Source organism: Bemisia tabaci, chromosome 4, assembly GCF_918797505.1.
Source record: "Bemisia tabaci chromosome 4, PGI_BMITA_v3".
Classification (NCBI taxonomy): domain Eukaryota; kingdom Metazoa; phylum Arthropoda; class Insecta; order Hemiptera; family Aleyrodidae; genus Bemisia; species Bemisia tabaci.
Genome location: NC_092796.1, coordinates 28,177,248 through 28,200,252, shown reverse-complemented (window position 1 = coordinate 28,200,252; position 23,005 = coordinate 28,177,248). Strand labels below are relative to the sequence as shown.

General features: G+C 42.4%; 1 protein-coding gene across 4 annotated transcripts in view; it reads right to left on the bottom strand.

The window, feature by feature from the left end:
- tws (protein phosphatase 2 regulatory subunit tws) overlaps positions 1-23,005 on the bottom strand; it is a 75,674-nt gene that overhangs the window by 11,737 nt on the left and 40,932 nt on the right. Inside the window, exons 3-4 of one of the 4 annotated variants that reach the window (XM_019050581.2) lie at positions 4,921-5,235; positions 818-883 (exon numbers count right to left, since the gene is read on the bottom strand). In XM_019050581.2, the coding sequence (XP_018906126.1) occupies positions 818-883; positions 4,921-4,999 (145 nt within the window). In that variant the 5' untranslated portion in view covers positions 5,000-5,235. Of the gene's footprint in view, positions 1-817; positions 884-1,019; positions 1,224-1,431; positions 1,532-1,946; positions 2,290-4,920; positions 5,236-23,005 lie in introns of those variants that run through there. The other 3 variants (XM_019050588.2, XM_072299613.1, XM_019050597.2) reach the window with 3 other exon arrangements.

Sequence of the window (23,005 nt, the reverse complement as noted above, 5' to 3'; positions counted from 1 at the left end):
AGAAAGAAGAGAATTCCATACAGATCATTTTCTGGAGCAGAGATCTCAGTGGGACACTTTCATTTGAGAGTGAGAAGAATAACTACACCAGCGAGGAGGATGTTCAGTTAAGTAAGACAGAGGACAACTGGGTCAAGAAAATTTGGTAACTGAATGCCAAAACAGTAAATGATCTAGTAGTGAGGTACATTGGCACAATCTGAGAGATATCAAAACAGTTCAACAATTCATTAGTTTTCGATTCATTACTGATGGGAGATTCATATCTTGGAGAGATAAACAAAGATAAGATACTGATAAGGATAAATCTTGAGTGAATGAAACTGTCTTTAAGAATGAACTAATGTTTGTGTGCATGGGAAATCACTGAAATATAATTAGTGATATGTATGAAAGGGACCTCTGGAAAAGAGGGACAAAACGAAAAGAATTTGCAGGGGCCGAGGGATAGCATACTTAGTGATGTTCAGAGCTCTGAGAGGACTGATACCACAACTAATTCATAAAATGGTACACTGAGTGATCAAACAAACGAAACAAAAGGATTGGGAGAGGATGATGCATCTTGTGAATGGTCAGCATACTGTATTCTCTCAGTTATACGCGCCGTAGGCTGCGGATCGACAGATATTGCGACTCAGTTGTGAAGGACAAAAACATGAAAGTTAGGGAGTGGTTTGTTAGGAGCATTAGACGCCGTGCCATAGAATTATAACTTTCTGTGGAAAGGAGCGTAATAGTACTGAACCTGCAGAAACTCGAAATTAACAATGAAAACAATCAAAGGTGTAAACACCCTCAATTGACAGGTACTCACCATCAGTAACATCATCGTCAAGAGTTCCTTTGACTTGGGAGAAACACCACTGAATGTCCCCATTACCTGAAAAACGAAAAAAAATTTCTGGTGAAGCACTACCGAAATGAAATGGTGAAAAAGACGAAACTAGAAAAGTCAAATCTCTACAATGTGAAGCAGATTAGGAGCGAAATATAAACACCGTAGGAGGCTTACTTACCAGCCATGTCAACTACGATTGTACGGGTAATAACCAACTAAGAGTAAAGAAAATGTCATCCAACTGGAAATAATGGACACATATCACGATTGAAATTGGATTAATTTGGATAAATTTTGCTTTTCGGTTACTATCACTTTCGGAATTCGCTATAATGGCGACATTCGAAACGCGCAATGGGGAACTAGCTTTTTTGCAAGGCGTCAGTGCTGCCACGCTACTCATGATCGACGCCTATTACAGGCATTCTTTTTCTTAAAGGTCTTCCCGCAAAAAATGTATTTTATCGACTACTAAAAGACGTCTCGCTATCTACAAGGCAGAAATAAATTTTATTCTTCCAAATAATTGGCATCATGGGTGGAAAAATCAATGTAAGAATATATGTGGAAAAAGCTTGAAATTAGGTTACCGAAATTGTGTTGGCTAACAGTAAAACTGTTCGCCGCGAAATATTGAACAACAGGATTTGAATAGCACGCATTATGAGCGCACATAAAAACCAGCTGCTCAAATCAAGGACAAAAAAAGGTCATGATTCATTAAGATTAATTTTAATTTGATAATTAATCGTAACCCAAGTCCGCTTCATGCGTAAGCGAGTAACTTAACTTTTCAATCTCACTTCCTCGACTGAAAAGAATGAGAGCGTTCTTTCCCCGCCGCCTAAATAACTGGGTCGGAGCTAGTGCTCGGTACGATCATGGAATCGTGGAGGTGATAACGTGAGTTACGTATTAATTAATAGAGGGAGGTAAATCATTTTTCGCAGCGAAGACACATGAATACATTGGGACTACTGTGTGGTTAAATTAGTATTGCTTAGAATATAGTCGATCTACAACTTGAAACAGTTAAATCTGCCGATTAAGCGAAATGGTAGATGGTAAGTAAGTAAATAATGCTTCTCTCAAGTGCCTTACATACCGTCATCATCACTGCGCTCAACTGACGGCTTGGTCCCGCTAATCTTCACCATCGTTTTATAGCAGTAATCCATTATTTATCAAGCGCCGCCCCGATAAAAAAAATTGCTCCAAACGTAAAAACGACGCGAACTTGAAGTGAAGACTCGAACTCGGAGTCCGGCGAGCACAGTTTTAGCATCGTTCTCTAAATCATGCCTAACACCGTTCGATCGATAGACTAATTTCGAGCGACTGAGAGAGATGACCAGAGAGGAGTACAGATAACATTCTCATGAACACGTTAATTGATTGCGAACGTTCTCGAGTAACGAGCAGAGCAAATCGTGCCACCGCTCGACTGTCAGTACACTGCACTGTCGAAAAACGTTTCAAACGCGGCATTAACCTCATTATGGGGGGGGGGGGGGGTGTTCCGGCGTTTCCCTATTGGAGTTTCTTGCGTCAGATTGTGATGATTCACCGGGAAGACGATAAGAAACGGAAGAGAGTCGCCCGAGTGATCGAAAGTTGAGGTATATTTTTGTTAATTTATTTACTTATTCATTATTTGAAATCAAAATATATTTGAGAGGAAATGCTTTTAATTTAATTCATTTTGCTATGTAGAGAGGCGGATTGACTCTCAAAAGCAGATATGGAACTTACATTGCCATGCTGCGGGAGTATATTACGCCGTACAGCAGGACCCAGGGCGACGGACCTCGCGGGGAAAAGGGCCCGCACATTGCAGGTTGTATACCTCGTAAATTGAAGGCGCTTAACATTTCTAAGAAAATGATGGGTCCCAGATGCCCTCACTTTGGTCCCAGGACATCAAAAAATACTGGCTTAGGAGCGTTGGGGCCCCTGTGAGAAGAGTTGTATAGTTTTTGAGGAGTCGTACAAATCATAATTCTCGAGGACTATTAATATTTCAGTCTCAGGTTCTCTGAAACTCTGATTTTGTGAGCAAAAACATGACCCCTCTAGTCCTCCAGAATGTCCGACGCCACAGAGGCTCCCAAAAGATTTGATCGGATCACTCGCAGGGGAAAAAATTGAAAATATAATATTAGGGGATAAGCCCGTCTCTAAGAGGAACCCGGGTAGATCGCAGTGTCATATATATGTACTTTTTCAAATATTGCCAAATATCTTCAGATGAAATGCGGGCTTCCTGAAAAAATGTCTGGTACATTCTTTTCCTTGGATTTTTCACCAAAAAAAGTAAATAATCCGAGAAGAATAATTTACCTACTTGCCGCCCCCTTCTCATTCGTTTTGAAACATCAATAAAAACCATCAAGTGAACGTGCCGGAGGGGGAGGGGTGCATAAGACGCGTTTACTCGTGTCGGACACATTATTTGCGAAAGCCCTGTCAACACTACTAGTACTAGAACAAGTTCACGGAACTTAGCGCGAAAGCTATAGCAATAGGAGAGGTTGGACAAAATTTGGAAACTTTAAACGCTTATAACTCCGTTAATATAAAATGTTGAGGTTCTTTAAGTGATTTCATTGGATTCCTCGTGAAATTTCCTACCAAACACACCCCCTGGAATTTAAAGGGTGACGAAAAAAACATCAAAATTTGCAGTTTAAGTGAAAAATCTCATGTCCAATCTCTCGAAATGACTCGATCCACGGTGTTCCGAGTCGGTGTTTTGCCCCACCACGTCGTCGATGGTAAGTAGCGCCTTGATGCAACTATTCGTGCTCTATGGATTTTTGTATTGCATACATAAAAAATTGAAGGCGTTTCAGTGTTTTCCTCATGGCGACGCGACTGCGCGCTCGCCCCATTCCAGGTTGTTAAAACCTATTGCCCCGAATTTTAGGATAGGCAATCGAGTCTTACGGAGAACTACATTTCTTCTTTGGCAAACTTGACACGACTCAATCCATTGCTATTAAAATCGGTCTATTATTACTTCAAGATGATTAATCAGTCGCGTCTGGAATATAAGTCACAGAATCTGATAGTTAAATGGTCGAATTTCACATTACTCCAAGAGGGTATTTTTGCTGCACTACACAATTAAACCCTTGATCTGTTGCCTTATGTTGTCTCATTTGACGCAGAAGATTGTCGTTTGGGTAGTTTCTATCTTTTTTCCCAATTTGTGAAATTCAATCATTAAACTTAACGATTCTGTGACTGAATTTTGCCATTATCGTGAAGTACAAAAGGACTGAATTTAACAAAAACGCAGCAGGTCGCATCTAATTTGAACCGATAAAAAGAGGTTTTGAAGTTTTATACTCGGTAAGACTCCGTTCCTTGTTTTAGCGTTGGGAGCAACACCTTCTAGCGACCTGGTATGGAGTCAGTGTAGTCGCGTCGCCGCGCGCCATGAGGGCAAATCTCAAAACGCCTTCAATTTTTGATGTATGCAACACGGACATCCACAGACCACGAATAGTTGCATCGTTACTTTAGAGCTCTGATGAGTGCCAGTGCAAGACTGAGGGGGAGAGCTCAGAAGGCTCGCATTGGAATATTAAGTTGATGGGCATGTGAAATGAGCGTTTTGTGGACAAGACTCATGAATTAATGACTGCGCCTCGGCGGCTGACGTCACTGGCGCTTTATAATTCCCATTCATTCTACGGCCCTCGATTCAAGAGCGCACCCCTTCTTCCCCACCTGTCTTTGGTTCCGTTGGGCAGAAACGTCCAATTTCAAAAATGAGCCCACTGGCTGTACTGCCGTGCTAAGGAAGAACGCCGTATAAAAATTCGAAAGTTGCCAAATTTCCATCAATAAAATGGTCATTTTTAAGAAAAGTTATGAATATTTCCCCTTGAAATTTTTAGGAGTTTTCGGTGAAATTGCGAGTAAAATTATTTGAAAAATTGGACGAACAATATTCACAAGTTTACTAGGAAATTCGTGTTTTATCAGCGGAAATTTGGCAACGCCTGAAGGTTCATGCGGCGTTCTTCCTTCGCACGGCAGTTTAGGTTATGGAGTGAAAAATTCGGACTTACTGGGGCTGATTTTTTTGCTGACGGCGGTGTTGAGGAGCCTGGCGAGGCTCGACTGCCGGTTCATCGTCGATTTGACCATGAATTTGTGTGCGAGGGAGTGAGAGTTGTTGTTGTTGTTATTATTGTTGTTGTTGTTGATGCTGTTGTTGTTGTACGGGATGACGTTGCTGGGAGGCGGACTCACGTTGCCCACCCCCCAGACGCCGACTACCCCGGCGTGCCGCGTCTTGCCGCCCCTCGCTCACCGCTCCCGCCTCGCCGAGACTCCCCGAGCAGGGCTAACCATCCAAGCATCCCATCAGCAGGCCATCCAATCTGCAACACAAACCAAAAACACTTGTTTTGACGAATTCAATATCATATTTTACCTTTTTCATCCGTGACAGCGGGCCGATCATTGAAATCTATAGACAAAGCTATAGACACAGAAAACGAAGAGGATATGGAGAGAGCTTATTGGTGGAAACGGGTGGATGCAATGGACAAAAGAGGAAAGGTAATAGACTAACAACGGCAACTCACGTGAGACCCTATGGTTAGTCCATGATTTACTCCCTTATTCTATAAGAACCACCCATTTCAACCGATAAGATCGTCCCATACTCCCTACGTCTTTTTTTATCCATGGCTTTGTCTATCAATTTCAAGAATCAGCACGCTGACGGGGGATGTTGCACGAAATTCACCTGCAACATGGGCGCATTGGCGGATCCAGCAAATTGGCAAAATTGTCTTTCTCCATTTAAACCTATGGAAATGTATCGATGCATGAGGGGGCCAGGTGCTCCGACAAGAATCGATTGTTTAAATATAGGGAATCCGGTGTTGCCCAATTGCTGGATCTGCCTCTGCATGGGCGATAGCTAGGCGGGATCTACTATGAAATCAACGCACAGGGCACTGCCGACACTTGCTGGGCCACGTTTGTAGAATGGGGATCGTCAGTGCTCAATGCGTCGCCTCTTCTGGCGTACTAAGGGCGTATCTCGATCTTCACATGAGCCCCGTTCCACATATAAATCCATGCTTTCTGGAGCTCAGGCGAAAACCCAGATACGCCCTCACGTTCGAGGAGCGACGAATAGCGCCAAGGTCGACCCCTGGCCCCGTCATCGCACTCCCTTCACCGCGCCGCACAGTGGATCGAGTCAATTGATGAGGTCGGACATGAAATTTTTGACTAAAATTGCAAATTTTGATGTTTAATTCTTCGTATTTAAAATATCAAGGAGTGCTTCTTCTAGAAAATTACACGAGAAACCCAATGGAACCACTCTCAGAACCTTAAAGTTTTGTATAAACGGAGTTATAAGCTTTTAAAGTTTCAAAATTTTGTCCGACCTCTCCTATTGACTGGGTCCGGTGTGCGCCGGAGCCGCTTCACCGGTGGCGTGGCGTGCTTTGCGATGTATCGATTGATCTCCCATCTGAAGCCATGGAAAAAGATCGATCGTCAGGGCGTTTGTAACGGACACCATAACAATCGATTCTTCGCCGTAGCTTCAAATTGGATGGTATCGATGGTCGATTCTCACGCCTCGCCACTGGACGTGACCCCTCTGCGAGTTCGCGCCGCCGAAAGCCCAAAGCACGAAAGCACGAAAGCGCGGAGCGAAACTTTGACGCGGCGCGAGCGTCACACTGCCGCGCTAAGTAAAACCGACGTGGAAGCGTTCAAATGTTGCCAAATTCCTTCTTCAAAAATATTTATTTTTGAAGAAATTGTTGAAAATTTCTCCTTGAAACTGTCAGACTTTTCAGAGCCACCCTACTGGAAACTGGGCGGAGAAATATTCACAAATTTTCCTGGAAATTCGTGATTTGTCGGAGGACAAATGGAAAGGCCTGATTGCAGATACGGCGTTCATTCTTAGGACAGCAGCACACTTCCATCTCTTTCTTCCTCCTCCTCCTATTCTTCTTCCTTTCAACTCCTCTTGATCCTCTCCGGATTGCCATACCTGGCAACGCGGGAGCGGCACTGCGGCGGTGGCGTTGTGACTCGCAATGAGCGTGACCCGGCAAAGCGCGGCGCACGGTGGATCGAGTCGATTGGAGAGGTTGCAAATTTTAATGTTTATTTAGTCACATTTTAAATTTCAAGGGGTGCTTAGAGAAGAAAATTTTACGAGGAAACCAATGTAAACCACTTGCAGAACCTTGACTTTTTGTATACCCGGAGTTAAAAGCGTGTAAAGTGTTCAAATTTTGTCTCCTATTGGCTTGGTCTACCGTGCGGCGCGGCGTGCGGGATCTGTCGCAGCTAAGCGGCCACTTTTTCTTTTGAGTCAACTCCGCTGATTAGAGCCGTCTATGAAAGCAGGAGGTTCCTGTAGGCGGAACTGAGGGGCCCTGGTCCCCAGGATAAGAAGCCGTACCTAAAATACGTATCGCTCAAGGGGGAGGGAAGGTCGAGGGAAGCGTTATGTCATTTCGTCACCTTCCGGCCGAAGTATCGCAAGCGCCAAAAAGTTCCGTCTCAATATTATTTTTACTGATAAATTGTCGCTCGAATCTGTTCGAAAATTTCACTGAATTTTATCGGCAGCACAAAGAAAATTCAGTGAAATTTTCCGACAACTTCGTTGGGCAGTTCCTCTGTAAAAGATAAAATGACGGCGGGAATGTTTAAACTCCGCACAGTGGATCGAGTCAATAGGAGAGGTTGGACAAAATTTGGCAACTTGAAATGCGTATAACTCCATTTATACAAGACTTTGAGGTTCCAAAAGTGGCTCCATTGGTTTTCTCGCAAAGTTTCCTTCCAGAAGCACCCCTTAAAGTTCAAAATGTGACGGATTAAACATGAAAATTTGCAGTTTTGGTCAAAATGTCATGTCCGACCTCTCTGATTGACACGATCCTCTGTGCGCCGCATGGCGCTTGGGATACTTTGGCCGGGAGAAGACGATCCTGTTTTTACGTGTTATTAGGCTTATACGTCACAAGAGCGTTACGAGGGGGAGGGGGTCAAAAATGCCGAAAACGTGCGTTACAAAATGATTTAGGAACGGCCCAACTAAACATTTGCCGCGCTCGATTACATTGCCTCTATTATTATCTCGCGGTCTCGAAAATATTTTCGCCCCTACTCGAGGGAAAGAAATGTTATCCTCGATAATTACTTCCCGAGTTACATCTTGACATAAATGCCATCCGCCTCCGAGTAAAAGCTCACGGGTGGAAAAACTCACTTCCAAGCATGAAACGCATTGTTTTCAGAAGCGGAATCGCTAATTTTATACTTGAGAGCAGCTACACGATGATTTGTTTTTTCCTGATTAAAAGCAGCCCTCGTTGCCAGGTCGTGCAGCTCCATACTGCCGTCCCAAGTAAAAAAGCCGTATGAGCATTCGAATGTTGCTAAATTTCTCCTTTGAATTATTTATTTTCGTATACATTTTTTAATAATTCTACTTGAAATTTCCAGAATTTTCAGATCAAATTGAGAACGGAATCCCGCGAAAAATCGGAGGAGAAATTTTCACAAATTTTCCTGGAAATTCGTGATTAGTCGAAGGAAATTTGGCAACACCTGATGGCTCATACCGCGTTTTTACTTAGCACGGACTACTACTTACTTGCAGAGGACGCCGACGGCTATCCCTTTGCAGCTCTTGCTCTATGCACTTTGCTTTCTCGGCCCTCATTGCTCAAGGGAATGACACCTAACCATTCACCTGCAACTCAGTGGCGTGGCGTGCTTTGCGATACATCGATTCATCGGCCATTTAAACCTATGGAAAAGGATCGATATATAGGGTGTTAGAAACGAACACCGTAACAATCGATTCTTTACCATAGCTTCAAATGGAGAAATATCGATAATCGATCATTGTCGCCTCGCCTTTACTGCTGCAACTTATGAGGCGACGCGACGGTTCATGCTATGAGAACACCAAGCGCCTGCACGTATTGGTATATGCAACCCATACTACCATAAAACAGATATGTGAAATAGGTGTAGCCGTGTAGCAGAAAAAAAATTGTTACATACTGTGGAAATTCAAATTGAATTGGTGTCTGGTACAAGGGTGTAAAGAATTAAGGGGGTTAAAGTAAACGTAAATCTTACAGGGGAGGCAAAAATTGATTTTCTTCTCAAGACGGATGACAAAACTTTTCTGGTATGTTCGTTGGACGAGTCAACATCTACTTGAAAGTCCTGAAATGATTTTTGGAGGAAAAACTTTTGGAACGCTTATTAGGCTAATTTGAAACTTTGAACTTACCTACGCCCCTATTTAAGGAAATAAATAAAATTAAGATATTATTTGTGAGTAAAGAGAAAAAGACTTAAAGCGAATTTTGAAAATGGTACACATTATTGTTTACCAAGTGAAGTATGGAGATGTAACCGTTGGACAGGTACACGAATTCGAGGCATTGATCTTTCTTCCAAAATAAAAAAAAAAATCTCAGAAATGTGAGTACCGTTCAGAGGGGGGGAGGGATGCAAAATTTCTTGATTTGGACTTACGCCTCTATACCAGAGACCGATTATTCGTTATAGTGGAAAAACCGGGGTGGGGTAAAAATATTGATTCTCAGTTTTCGATGCTGAACACTCACTAATCTGAACTCATAATACTTTGACCCAAATCATCCTCAAATGAATAACGCGCAGCCGAGGGGAGCTGTGTCCTGCATCGGCAAAACGGAGAGGGCTGCATAGCGGGCATATTTTATGATATCGCTATTTAATGGCCAGAACTTTTGCCGCCTCTGGGATCTCCTCGGCGCCGCTTTGGCGGTTCTTACGACATTTTACGAAGCATTTGCGCGAGGGCTCCCTTTATCGCTCCTCGCAGACGCGATCGGCTCAGCAAAGACGTGAAATTTACGTCAAATTTGACAAACTTTAGTTCCTTGACTAGCATTCTGCGAAACTGTGAGCAAGATAGGACACAGACTGAGAAACTCTCTTTAGTTTTGGATAAATTAAACAACGAACTCCGTAGGTGGACTGGCTCCAAATTTTCCGGGGTGGGGCCCGGCCAAAAAGAGGACGGGGTTCCCTTCCTGATAAAGAGGGGGGGGAGGTTCCAAGGAGCTCTCAGAGGATGCAAGATTTTTTAAACACCTCTCGAATGAATTAATTTTGCTTAGAAGGGGTCATTCTCTAACTTAAATGGCCAGGGTAGTCCTTAAAAGTTCCGCGATGTAAGTCCAATCATCGGAAAAAGATGTGAGGAATGTTAGATAAAGAAAAATGTCACGAATTTCGCCGAGAAAGGTAGAGCAAGGCACGCGGAAGTAGTACTTTCGACGAAGGAGGACGAAGGAGGCACCGCGCAGCCAGGGACGTGGCGTGAATTGCGATGTATCGATTGTTTTGCCATTTAAACCTATGGCGAAGAATCGATTATTAAGATGTTCGCTGCGAACACCCTGTTTATCGATCCTTTTCCATAGGCTTGAATGGCATGACAATCGATATATCGCATAGCACGCCACGCCACTACCGCGCACCGCGTCGTTGGTGATAAGTAACGCCTTGATGCAACTATTCGTACACTGTGAATGTCCGTGTTGCATACATCGAAAATTGAAGGCGTTTTGAATTTGCATGATCATGACCCATGAGTAATTTTCAATTTAAACCGCAAATTATTACGGGAGGTCCATAACGCCGAACAACGAGATCTGCGTTTTTGAAATTTTACATAAAAATTCCCTATAAAATTCGCGATCGGAGACAGTGTATTTCAGGGACCGTACACGGCTATCCCTCCTACAGTGTAAAAGTAACTTTCGGAAGTCAACGCTCAACAAGTGATTATCATTTCTACTAAAAATATGACCGAAAAATGTGTTGTCTATAACGGCGACAAAACTATTCCAGCTATCGTGAATCCACCCAGGAGCAGATGCAGCAGGAACTGGAACGTGAGCTAGTTCAACGCAGCAACAGGAATGTCAGGGAAGCTGAAAAGTTTGACGCAACCTGTCATGTAGTCAATGAGCGCAAATCCTCGTGTTTCTGTGCGTCGCGTCGTTCACACCGACCGATTACTGTGTCGTGCTAAGGAAAAACGCCGTAAGAGCCTTCAGACGTTGCCAAATTTCCTCAGGAAAATCACTAATTTTCAGGAAAATTCTTAAATATTTTTCAGATGATTTTGTTTGCAATTCGATCTACACTGAAAAAAAAATTCTCGGCGTTTTTACCAAGGTCCATTGGTACCTTTACCATCTCACTTTTTTTTACCAATTATTGGTAATTTTACCAAGACAGACTGGTAAGCTTACCTAAAAACCGGTATTTTTACCATTTTTTCAGGTAAGAATACCACTTTTACTGGTAATCAATTCCCGGTAACTTCGTCATTTTATTTCGGTAATTATACCACAGTCGATAAAAAATATTGGCGTTTTTACCAAGGTCCCGTAAAATTACCAAGAAAGTTCAATAATTTTACCGAGATATTACCAATTCCATAAATGGTAATTTCACCAAGATAAAACTGGGATCAAATAGAACCCTGAATTCTTGGTAATATTACCCTTTTCTTAGTAAATACACCGATATTTTTTTTCTAAGTGTAAGTGTCTGAAAATGTGAAAAAAAAAACTGTAAAGTGTCTGAAAATATCAAGAAAAAATATTCTTGAGTTTCCTCTAAAATAAAAATTTTATCCAAGGAAATTTGGCAACTCTCAAATGTTCATACGGCGTTCTTCCTTAGCGCGGCAGTGTTGGTCGGTGACAACGAATCAACATGTTCACGCTGAGTGAAGCGCGTTTTTCAAGCTCGTCCGCATGGCTTGCCGCTTGCGTGTATTACACCCAGGCTTCGAACCGTGCGCAGTTTGCAGCCTCTGATGACTTTATTATGGGGTGTTGCCGTGTTGCTCTCTCGGATTAGGACCGCCTTAAGCAGAAAGGAATCAAGCCGCATCAGCTTTTGTTAAATTTAATCGGACAATTAATGTCTTACATGAAAACAGTAGTGGAGATTCTTAAGCAATTGTCAGTGAATTTTCTACGTAGTATATACGAAGCAAATTCCTTAAAATACTCGAAGGAATCCGCACTAACGTTCTTTTGTAAAAAATTGAATTGCCCATTTGAATTTGGCAATAGCTGATGTGGCCTGGTCCCTTTCTGCTAAAGGCGGTCCATTTCAAGAGCGTTCCAATTCGACAGAAGAAGGCGAGATCTTTCGCTGACCCCTTGGCGACAGGTGGAAACTTTTATTTTGGGGGTTCAAAACTTATGGATGGTCAATTACAAGCAGAGACATTATATGTACAATTTTCACTGCGTTAAGCAGAAAGGAACCAAGTCGCATCAGCTATTACCAAATTTAATTGGGCAGGTTAATTTTTTACATGAAAACGGTGGTGCGGATTTTGGGGCAAATTTCAGTAAGTTTTCTGCGTAGCACAGGAAAATGCCTTAACATTTTCAAAGGAACCCGCACAAACGTTCTCTTCTAAAAAATGAAACTGCCTAATTAAAGGCAATAGCTGATATGACTTGGTTCCTCTCTGCTAAACGCAGTCCATTTCAGAGACCCGGTATAGCTATCTGCCCTACAGTGGAAAAGTTACTTCTGAAAGTCATCGCTCAGATTCGCCTAATTATGACTGATGATAGGCACCTTGTTTGATATGAGTACCTAGCCGTATCTCTGCGCAGTTTGACCGATGGTGAGTTTGTTGGGGGTGTCTCTCATACAACAGGGGGGAGGAGTGCTCCTCCAGGGGCCGCAGGGCCGGATTAGCCAGGGTCTCGCGCCTCCGGTCCCCTCGGCTATTTTCCTGGTAAAAATTGGCAGTAGAATCTGTGTTCCAAAATACCATAGACCTACAGCCGGCTGTAAGATTTCCAATAGCTTCTGTAGCCGGCAACACAATTTCTTGTAGCCTTTTATAGCCGATGGCGATTAAGCAACAGCCTGGCGATAAAGTGTATGCTAAACGTCACTAATTACGGATGCTAGGACTTAGTGAGGTATTGGACTACCGCTCTCTTTTTGGGCCGCAGTATCTTGATTTAATTTGCGAGGAAAGCTCCGTACTTTTGAAGGATGCCTGCCATTCCTAATATGTTGGAGCGCCTTCAATTTCGTATGATACTGTGCAATATCTCTGGTGCGAAATAGTTGCTTCAAGCGCCGCGGTACGCTGCGGCGCGGCGCGGCGGGCGGGCAGCCGGCGCTGAACGCGCATTGGCGCCTACAAACCTAACAGGGATACTTCACGCATTGCGCAACGCGTGAGGTATCCCTGTTAGGTTTGTAGGCGCCAGCGCGCCGCCGCTCCGCTTTGTGTAGGTTCTAATATTCAATCTCGCGGAGTCAGCGTTTTTCAACTCATGACTTTGAAATGTTTGCACACTCTGTGTGGATTATTCTCATTTTAATTGATGAAAAAAAATATGTAGTAAAGGAAAATATATAATGTGCGTTTTGTAAATATTAAGGTGATTTCGTACAAACTTAAGGATTTACAAAGCGCAAGAATTTCTACACAATTTCTTATAGCCTTTTATAGCCGATGGCGAAAAAACAACAGGCAGGCGATATAGTGTAAAGCCGGGCGATAGGAACTATAGCCCGGCTGTATAATTTTGTATCGCTTCGTGTAGCCCCGCCGTATGATTTTTCCCACTTTCTACAGCCAGCTATACGATTCTCTATCGCCCTCTTCAGTTGGCAATAAGAACTCCTATGGTATTTTGAAACGCAGCTCCTATCGCCAATTTTTACCAGGGTTTGTCTAAATTTCAGTTCCCCCGAGGGTTCTTGGAGTCTAGAAGACAGATTTAAAAAGGCCCTAAGTCTGGAATTTTGCGTGTCGTGGGGCCTTTAACGACCGAGATTCCAAGATTTCGGGCCCCTGTCAATAATCCCACCCTATGCTCTCTTTTACTACATCGAAACTTTGTAAACATTTTTTGAGCTTGAAAGTCAATTTTAGATGGGACCGGCAATACCACCGTTTTCTCCTGACATTTTACAAATAAATATATAATTGAATATTGAAAACGCAATTTTTTTTACGGAGATGTTTGTTAATTCTCTGTTTTGTGATTTACTTGCGTGGTGAAAAGATATTAATGGTTACCGACAAACGCGCTTTTCCGGTTATAACATTGTAAATATCCGCAGTTTTCAACTGTATAAATTTCTGCAAATTTTTCTCGCTCATTCAAAATATTCTAGGGAAATTTCGAAAGGTTATTTCGTTAGTTTTTAAAGAAAAACGTAAAATAAAGCAGAATCTGAGATTTTGAAACGTGGCTATCAGTGGCGTGGCGTGCTTTGCGATATATCGATTGATCTGTCATTTAAACCTATGGGAAAGGATCGATTAACAGGGTGTTCGCAGCGAACACCTAAATAATCGATTCTTTACAACAGATTCAAATGGGGAATTATCGATAATCGATCCTTCACGCCACGCCACTGGTGGCTATAGAGGAACCGGGAGAGGAATTTTCGACAGAGCCACGCGGATATGACAACGGTGAGGCAATGAGCGAGGGATTGTAGATCTGGATCATGATCCGTGACGGTGTTGTTTCGCGATAGATCGATTGATCTGCCGTTTAAACCTATGGAAGAGGATCGATACATAGGGTGTTCGCAACGGGCACTCTGATAATCGATTCTTTGCTGCGGCTTCAAATGAGGAAACATCGATAGTCGACCATTGAAGCCTCGCTACTGATCCGTGATCTGGTCAGTAGTTGATGGTTGTCGTTGAGAGTATTAGCAATAATAAAGCACGATATGATGGCGGAACGAAGGGTACCCAGTGACAGTTTAAGGTTGAGAGCATTCAACATGCCAGTTTGGTATCGGTTCCAGGTCCCAGCATCCAACCAGCCGTCCTCGACCTGCTCTTGTGCTCTACTGCATAGCTACCTCGCCGCCAACGCCTCGCACAGTGGCCAAAAATAAAATTCGTCAACGTGGATTCGTCCTGTTAAGTGGTGCTGTATGAGAAGTGCATGAAATTTTCACGAAGTTACCTATCTGCGGCTTATTATTGAAGTGGAGATGTTGCATGTGTGAGGAATTTGCGATTTGACTGTTGATTCTAATGTAAAAGTTCGCGAGAAACACGATGGTGCCACTGGTTTCTCTGAAATCAACTCCCAAGCTCAAAGAAAGCTCTCAAGTTGAGGTCAAAATGGAGAGGATATCCCACCCTACCCTGAGAGTCCACCTCTACATCAAGACAAACTCTCCATGCAAAGATAGGGAGCAAATACATTGACAGGACTGCCATTTCATTTGGGGACTCCAAAACTGAAAACACGACAACCCTGCTAATGTATTTGCTCCCTATCTTTGCATGGAGAGTTTGTCTTGATGTAGAGGTGGAATCTCATGATATCGTGGGATATCCCCTCCATTTTGGCCTCATCTTGAGAGCTTTTTTTGAGCTTGGGAGCTGTTTCAGAGAAAACCAGTGGCACCATCGTGTTTCTCGCGAACTTTTACATAAGAATCAACTGTCAAATCGCAAATTCCTCACACATGCAACATCTCCATTCATAGACTCATAATACGATATCTAATAGGAATAGTAATACTGGCAGCACCATTAACTCTATGAAAAAAGAAAAAAAATAGTACGGCCGCTAAAAGTATGTTGAGGTATTTAATTGTTCAGGTTTTTTCTCTCTCCTCTGCTTTTTGTCTTTACTATACACATTAATTTTTCAGTATCAATTAGGACGAATTACTCTATGCCGTTAGGTCTATCCCAACCACTCGAATAAGTTCTTAAAGACAGGTCAAGGCCTCGGTGGGTAATAAAAGATCACTCAAGTTTTACATCTCAGCGATCTATTATACGTGACCGAGAAAGATAACGATCAACCTGGAGGCTCACAATCAGCCCCATGTGCGGTGTGTCCGAGTCGTAAGGATGTTAACGCACTGCCTCCATTGCGGATTCTCCCGCGCAAAACGCAACTTTTACCAACGTCGATAGAGCAATTACGTCAAGCTGCAACGAACTTTAAAATGCCCTATAAAACTCGATTGAAACTTACCTAACTTTTCTTCATTTAATAATTGCTGCGGCTTTCGCATGGTCGCGGTGATTCCATACAGAGTGGATACCAGGTGAATGTCTGAACAGCCAGTAGCGTGCGTTAATGATCGACTGTCGATATTTCTCCGTTTGAAGCTGTGATAAAGAATCGATTATTAAAGTGCCCGTAGCGAATAACTTGCTCATCGATCCTTTTCCATACGTTTAAATGACAGATCAATCGATCGATATATCGCAAAACACGCCACTCCATTGCTGAACACCGCGCAATAAACAAAGGCCCTGCGGACTGATTTGTGAAATTGACTCATGAAGCTATGCCGATCACTGAAATCGATAGACAAAAGTATAGTCAAAGAAGACGAAAAGAGATATGGAGGGATCATATTGGTGGAAGCGGGTGGTTGCAATGGACAAAGGAGGTAGATAATAGACTAACTGACGGCAACCCACGAGAGACTCTACAGTTAGTCCATCATTGACCCCCTTTAGTCTATAAGAACCAGCCATTTCAACCATGTCTTATTATAGTCTATCGCTTTAGACATAGCGATAGACTAAGTACTAAGCAGAGCAGTATTTTCCAAAAACCCTGGCTCCTTCCCGATTATCATGCTCGAATTGGACGTATTTCTGCCGAACGGTACTATGTGCATTATGACGTGAGCCTTGCTATGCGCATATTCCTATGGGTCTCAGGGCTCATGTCTTAATGCACATAGTTCCTCTCGGCAGAAATACGCCCAAGTACACAGAAAAGTCGTAAAGGCCGGAGGGAGGAGGGGCGCCAGTGGCGTGGCGTGCTTTGCGATATATCGATTGTTACGCCACTCAACCTATGAAAAAATATCGATCATCAGGATGTTCGCAGCGAAACCCTGATAATCGATTCTTTACCATAGCTTCAAAGGCGAGATATCGATAATCGTTGAATTGTTTTCCAAGGAAACAATAAAGTTTGACAGAAAGTCTACAATGTTGCAAACAGTGGCGTGGCGTGCTTTGCGATATATCGATTGATCGGCCATTTAAACCTACGGAAAAGGATCGATAAAGAGGGTGTTCGCAGCGAACACCTTATTAATCGATTCTTTACCATAGCTCCTAAGGCGAGATATCGATAATCGATCATTCGCGCCACGCCACTGAAGGGCGCAACAAGCGACTGAGCCGAGCACACAACTTTCATCTTTTACACTTGCGTTGGGTCGCGTCGGGCACAGGAGACTCCTGACGAGGTCAAGGGCGCAACAACCGATGCGGATGAGGGGGAAGAGGGCGCAAAGAGGGGGGGGGGCGGCTCAGCCACGGCCCTCAGTCAACACGGGAAAAGCTACAGGTTCCGTTTGCTTTTTTTCAGCCCCACATTTTCCTTTTCTCCCTCGGGTGAAAAATGTTTCCGAGCATCCGGACCCGGAAACGAGTTTCTTTCAACCGGGTTGAAATGGCTTCTTTGATTACTCAACGGACCATCCGTTAGGTAGCTGATGATCAGTGGCGTGGCGTGAGTGAACGATTATCGATATTTCCCCATTTGAGCTGTGGTAAAGAATCGATTATTAGGGAACACCCTAACAATCGATTCTTTACCGCAGGTTTAAATGGTGGATCAATCGATATATCGCAAAGCACGCCACGCCACTGCTAATGATGAATGACCGCGGATCATTCAGACGGTTGATCCGTTGTGTACTCGAGTTCGGCAGTGCTATTCATCAGCAATTACAGAATACGCTGAAGCTCAGTTCAATAAGATGAGACCTCCTATACTGCGGTGCTAAGGAAAAACGCCGCACGAGCCCTCAGGCGTTGCCTAATTTCCTTCGAAAAACAACGAATTTTCAGGAAATTTTGTGAATATTTCTCCTCCGATTTTCGGAGGATTTCGTTGGGAATTCTATCCAAAAAGTTTGAAAATTTCGAGGAAAAATATTCAAAACTTCCTTCAAAAACTAATATTCTCCGAGGGGATGTTTGGCAATATTGAAATGTCCATACGGCGTTTTTCCTTAGCGCGGCAGTATATTGGATGAACTTGAACGTCTGCGAAGGTCGCCATGGCAACGATCACGGTGCACGGGTCCAAGAACATCAATGCACTTATGGTCACCGCACACTTATGCATGAGTCATTCGACTGAACTAGACAACCTTTCCCTGTAATGCGCTAAGGTGCATGGTCGACGAACCGAGCGGGCTGCATGAGCTGCTTTGTGAAGGGGTAAAAGGTACTTTGACTTCATGTCGCGGTAAGGAATCCTATTTCTGTCTCATCCGCGAGAGCACCTACCTGCATACGGACACTCATAGATGCTCTGCACAGATACTCACACGCACTCATAGATCTGTGCATAGATGCACATATATTTTATATTTAGAGTGATATCTATAAACTTTAGATATAAATTTTATTATGTAAATAATTTGGGAAGAATAACTCTTCAAATCCGCAAACTCTCCTTGTTCCTTCCTTATTCCTTGCCTTTGGTACATTTAAATGTTAAAACTTTAAAAATTCTATGTTTTATGACGTGCTGAAAATTTCATGAGAAATGTGCATTCAGGATCTGAAAATCGTTTAAAATACTATTGTATTCTGCATATTTTTACAAAGAATTCTTTCATACAGGAGCAAAGAATTATTTTGTCTATTAGGGTAAAAAAATCAAAATTTCAATCTAAGTAAGAATATTTGACTATTTGCCTAGGCATTTGACAAAGTGCCTGATTCGACTATTTGCCTTCGGCAGATGTACGCTGAATCCGACAGCGCGGACGCGAAGACACATCAAAATGAGGAATAAACTAATTGTTCGATCATAAATTAAAATTGACGGAACAATAATTCAATCTGAGAATCTGCTTTCCGTCACATATCGCATTGGAATGTAATTAAAAACTCATTTAAGAAGGTCATGCTTTTATTTGACGCTTTTTTTTCTCTCTCTCTCAGCCAAGAGGAGCTTTTGTCTCCTGAGTTGCCTTTTACGGGAGTGGGCGCACTTGACTCAAGGCGCTCGGCCGTCCTTCCTCCAGTCAAATTTCCATCGACAAGTAATTCCGGTGACATGCCAGTTGATCGGTGACATAGATCACGTGAGCCAATGACTCCTCAGTTTTAGGCAGGATTCTTCATCCCGGCAACGGTTCACGAAAGTTGGGCGAATTTAGCCAGCGGGCTGATTATTGGAATCGATAAACAAACCGATAGACATAGAGAGTATGGAGTGATCATATTGGTCGACATGGGTGGCTCCAACAGACAACGGGAGAGAATGATGGACTAACTGTAGAGTCTCTCGTGGGTTGCAGTCTGTTAGTCTTTTATCTACCTCCTTTGTCCATTGCAACCACCTGCTTCCACCAATATGATCCCTCCATATCCTTTTTGTCTTCCTTGTCGATCGCTTTAAAGCATATATAGATAGCAATAGACAAAGAGGATATAAGGAGTATAGAGCGATCCTATTGGTTGAAATGGATGGCTCCTATAGGACTAAGGGAGAGAAATGATGGACTAACTATGGGGTCTCTCGTGGGTTGCCGTTAGTTAGTCTATTACCTACCTCCTTTTCCATTGCAACCACTATGCTTCCATCGATAGGATCCCTCCACACCCATTTTTTCCTCTTTGTCTATAGCTTTGTCTATCAATTTCAATAATTGGCCAGCAGATTCAGCCTAACTGCATTTCACGCTGTCTAATGTCTTCTTATGATTGATGTCCTCGACGAGAGCGGAAAACATGATGCCAATTGCATTGCATTTTACAAAAAGGAATACCAGGAGCATTGCCATGTTGCTAAGACTGTGCAGCATGCAGCTCCACCCTTAGCAATAAAACTACTGTAATCATGCAAATATATGGAATTTACATAGGACTTTTTTTTCTTAAATTTACAGTTTCTTGCGTGTAAAATAGAAAATATTTACATATGATCAGGTTTTTCCTCCAAGACAAAAGAAGTTGCACAATACAAGCAACATTGCAATGCTCTTGGTTCCCTTTTGCAAAATGCAATCCTTTTGAAATTTGCCATGCATTTCTCTGAGATTGGGAAGAAAATACTCACGAAATTTCAAGTAAAAATATCGGCAAGTTTTGGTAGAAAACTAGGACTCATTAATTATGTTTAATATGAAAGGAAGTTAGGTAGCATTGGATGTGGTTAAGCTGATTTGAATCATTAAGACGAGGCGTGCTATTTTCAGTCGATATGACTGTCTCAAGTGTTTCAATCGACAACGCGACGCGACGGACGTCTGTTAATTGCAGGGGCTGGATGCAACTATTCGTGGTCGGTGGCGGCCTGTGTTGCCTATGCGCAACATTGAAGGAGTTTTGTGTTTGGTCGCCCCTCCAAGTTCTCACTCCTAAATAGTTGCCCGTCACATCTGTAGTCGTCAGTAGTTAGTCACGTCTGTCCCAAGCTGGACACACTTAACGTAGACTGCATTGGGATAAAATTGCAATGCTTGACACTGGATCAATCAAGTTTGTCGAATACAACGGCACAATAGAGATGGTTTTGCACGACTACTAGAAACAAGCTACTGAATTGTATCAAACTTTGAAACCACGTAGTAACGGATTCGACGTTAAAAACAGCATCAGGAAGATTCATCTCGATTGCCATAGTGCGAAACCACGTATCTCCGTGTGCAACCAGTGGCGTGGCGTGCTTTGCGATCTATCGATATTTCCTCATTTGGAGCTGTGGTAAAGAATCGATTATTAAGGTGTCCGCCGCGAACACCCTGTTTATGGATCCTTTTCCATAGATTTAAATGGCCGATCAATCGATGGTTATAGGACATTTCGTCAACGATTTTTTGTCAGCGCACCTGTTTTTTCCAGTAATTTACGTCCACGCGTTTTTTCGGCACGGTATAGTTTTGGTCCACGTGCCAGTTGAGACCCAAAGTTAATTGGCCCACATGTAAATACAAATGACCATTGCTCCCGACGTTTTCGGATGAAAATGTAGAATGTCTTGGAAGAATGAGGGTTCGCTTGTTTTTTTGTTTTGTCTGTTTGGTCCAACGGAGAATAATATATAGTTGAGAGTTTTGGTAAAAATGGGGGAGTGTCAATTCAATGAGACAAAATTCACTAAAACTCTCTACACCTCTTTGGTGTAACAGGACTTAATGATCTTTCAAGAAATTCCCACCTCGTTATACCTGAACCGGATAAACCTCTATACTTGCCTCAGCTAAAGGCTCTTAGATTTTTCCTGTGTACGATAAGTATCTTGATTTATTTTGCGAGGAAAGATCTGTACTTTTAAAGGATGCCTGTCATTCTTAATACGTCCAATTTCGTATAATACTGTGCAACACCACTGTTGTGAAATAGTTGCTTCAGGCGCCGCCGTACGGCGGCCAGCGCGAAACGCGCATTGGCGCCTACAAACCTAAGTGGATACTTCAAGCATTGTGCAATGCGTGAAGTATCCACTTAGGTTTGTAGGCGCCAGTGAGCCTCTCGCGCTGGCAGCACGCCACTCCGCTCTGTTAGGCTTTAATACCTATTTATACTCGCATAGTCAGCGTTGCGTCATTAACTCATGATTTTGAAATGTTTGCACACTCTGCATTGATTATTCTCATTTAAATGGATGGGGAAAAAATATGTATCAATTTATCAAAGGAAAATAATAATGCAATGTGTGCTTTTTGAATATTGGTGGTTCCGTGTCAAATTCAATGATTTCCAAAGCACTTTAATTTTTTCTTTTACATTTTGTGCTTTTATTGTGCTGCAGCGAGGTGTATGCGCAACCAAACGCTCAAAATTTGACGTATTGACTCTAAAAGATCGATGTACAAAAGGGTTAAAACCAAAGATTGCGTGCTTCTTGTTTTTTTTCCTCTTTTATTCATTTTTGCAGTTTCTGTCGGCACAACTGCGGCTCATTGAGATTAATGTCGCTCGGAAAAAGTTTTACAAATATTTGCCACGTTTTAAAAATATAAATGTTTTCAAAATGAAGTAATGATTTCGTAAAGAAAAAATTAAAAAATAAAAAAAAGTACCTATACATATATAAGGTATATTGTACATCGAATATTTTAAGGATGGAAATAAAACCAAATATTTACCAATGACAATTTAAAAAGATGATTCAAAAGGAGAAAGTTAAAAGGAGATATTTCATTTAGAAAATGAGCAACCATAACAACACCTCTTTCTCTCTCAATTTCTCATTTCCATATTGTCAATATAATTTTACATACCGACTAAAATATAACGCTTGGACCAAGCCCCTGTTGCTTATTTTACATGTGGGCGTAAACTGCTGGACATAAAAGGTGAGCGGACAAAAAATCGTTGACAAAATGTCCTGAAACCCAATCGATTTATCGCAAAGCACGCCACGCCACTGTTTGCAACATTGTAGACTTTCTATCACACTTTATTGTTTCCTTGGAAAACGATTCAACGTTATTTCTTGAAATCTCCCGTGATTTTCGTTCTCCGTTAGCAGAATTATTTTCCAAAATTTTCAAGCTTTGAAGTTGACTTGATTTTCCTCGAAAACATAAAATAGCGAGCGAAAATGTTGCAACACCGTAATGAAATAAGTGGATTCGCACTTTAGTCATCGATCTATTCGTGTTCTACGACTCATTCTACCGTGCTAAGGAAGAACGCCGTATGAACCTTCAAGCGTTGCCAAATTTCCTTTGATAAAACACGAATTTCCTAGGTAAACTTATGAATATTTCCTTTCCACTTTGTCATACGCTTTTGCTCGCAATTTCACCTAAAGTTCCTGAAAATTTCAAGGAAGAATATTCATAACTTTCCTCAAAAATGAACATCTTATCGTAGGAAATTTGGCAACTCTCGAATGTTTATACGGCGTTTTTCTTTACCACGGCAGCATTGTGGTACCTACGGGAAAAAAATGTAATTTATGTTTTCATTACAGTTCAAAACATGAGGTTGCGATGTGGGCGTGGGGAATATCGAATGATTTGCTTGCTTGGTTATATTCCTTTAAAAAAGAGGGCAGGACAGAGGAAGGGAAGAACCACGTCGATTGATCGTAATAAAATAAC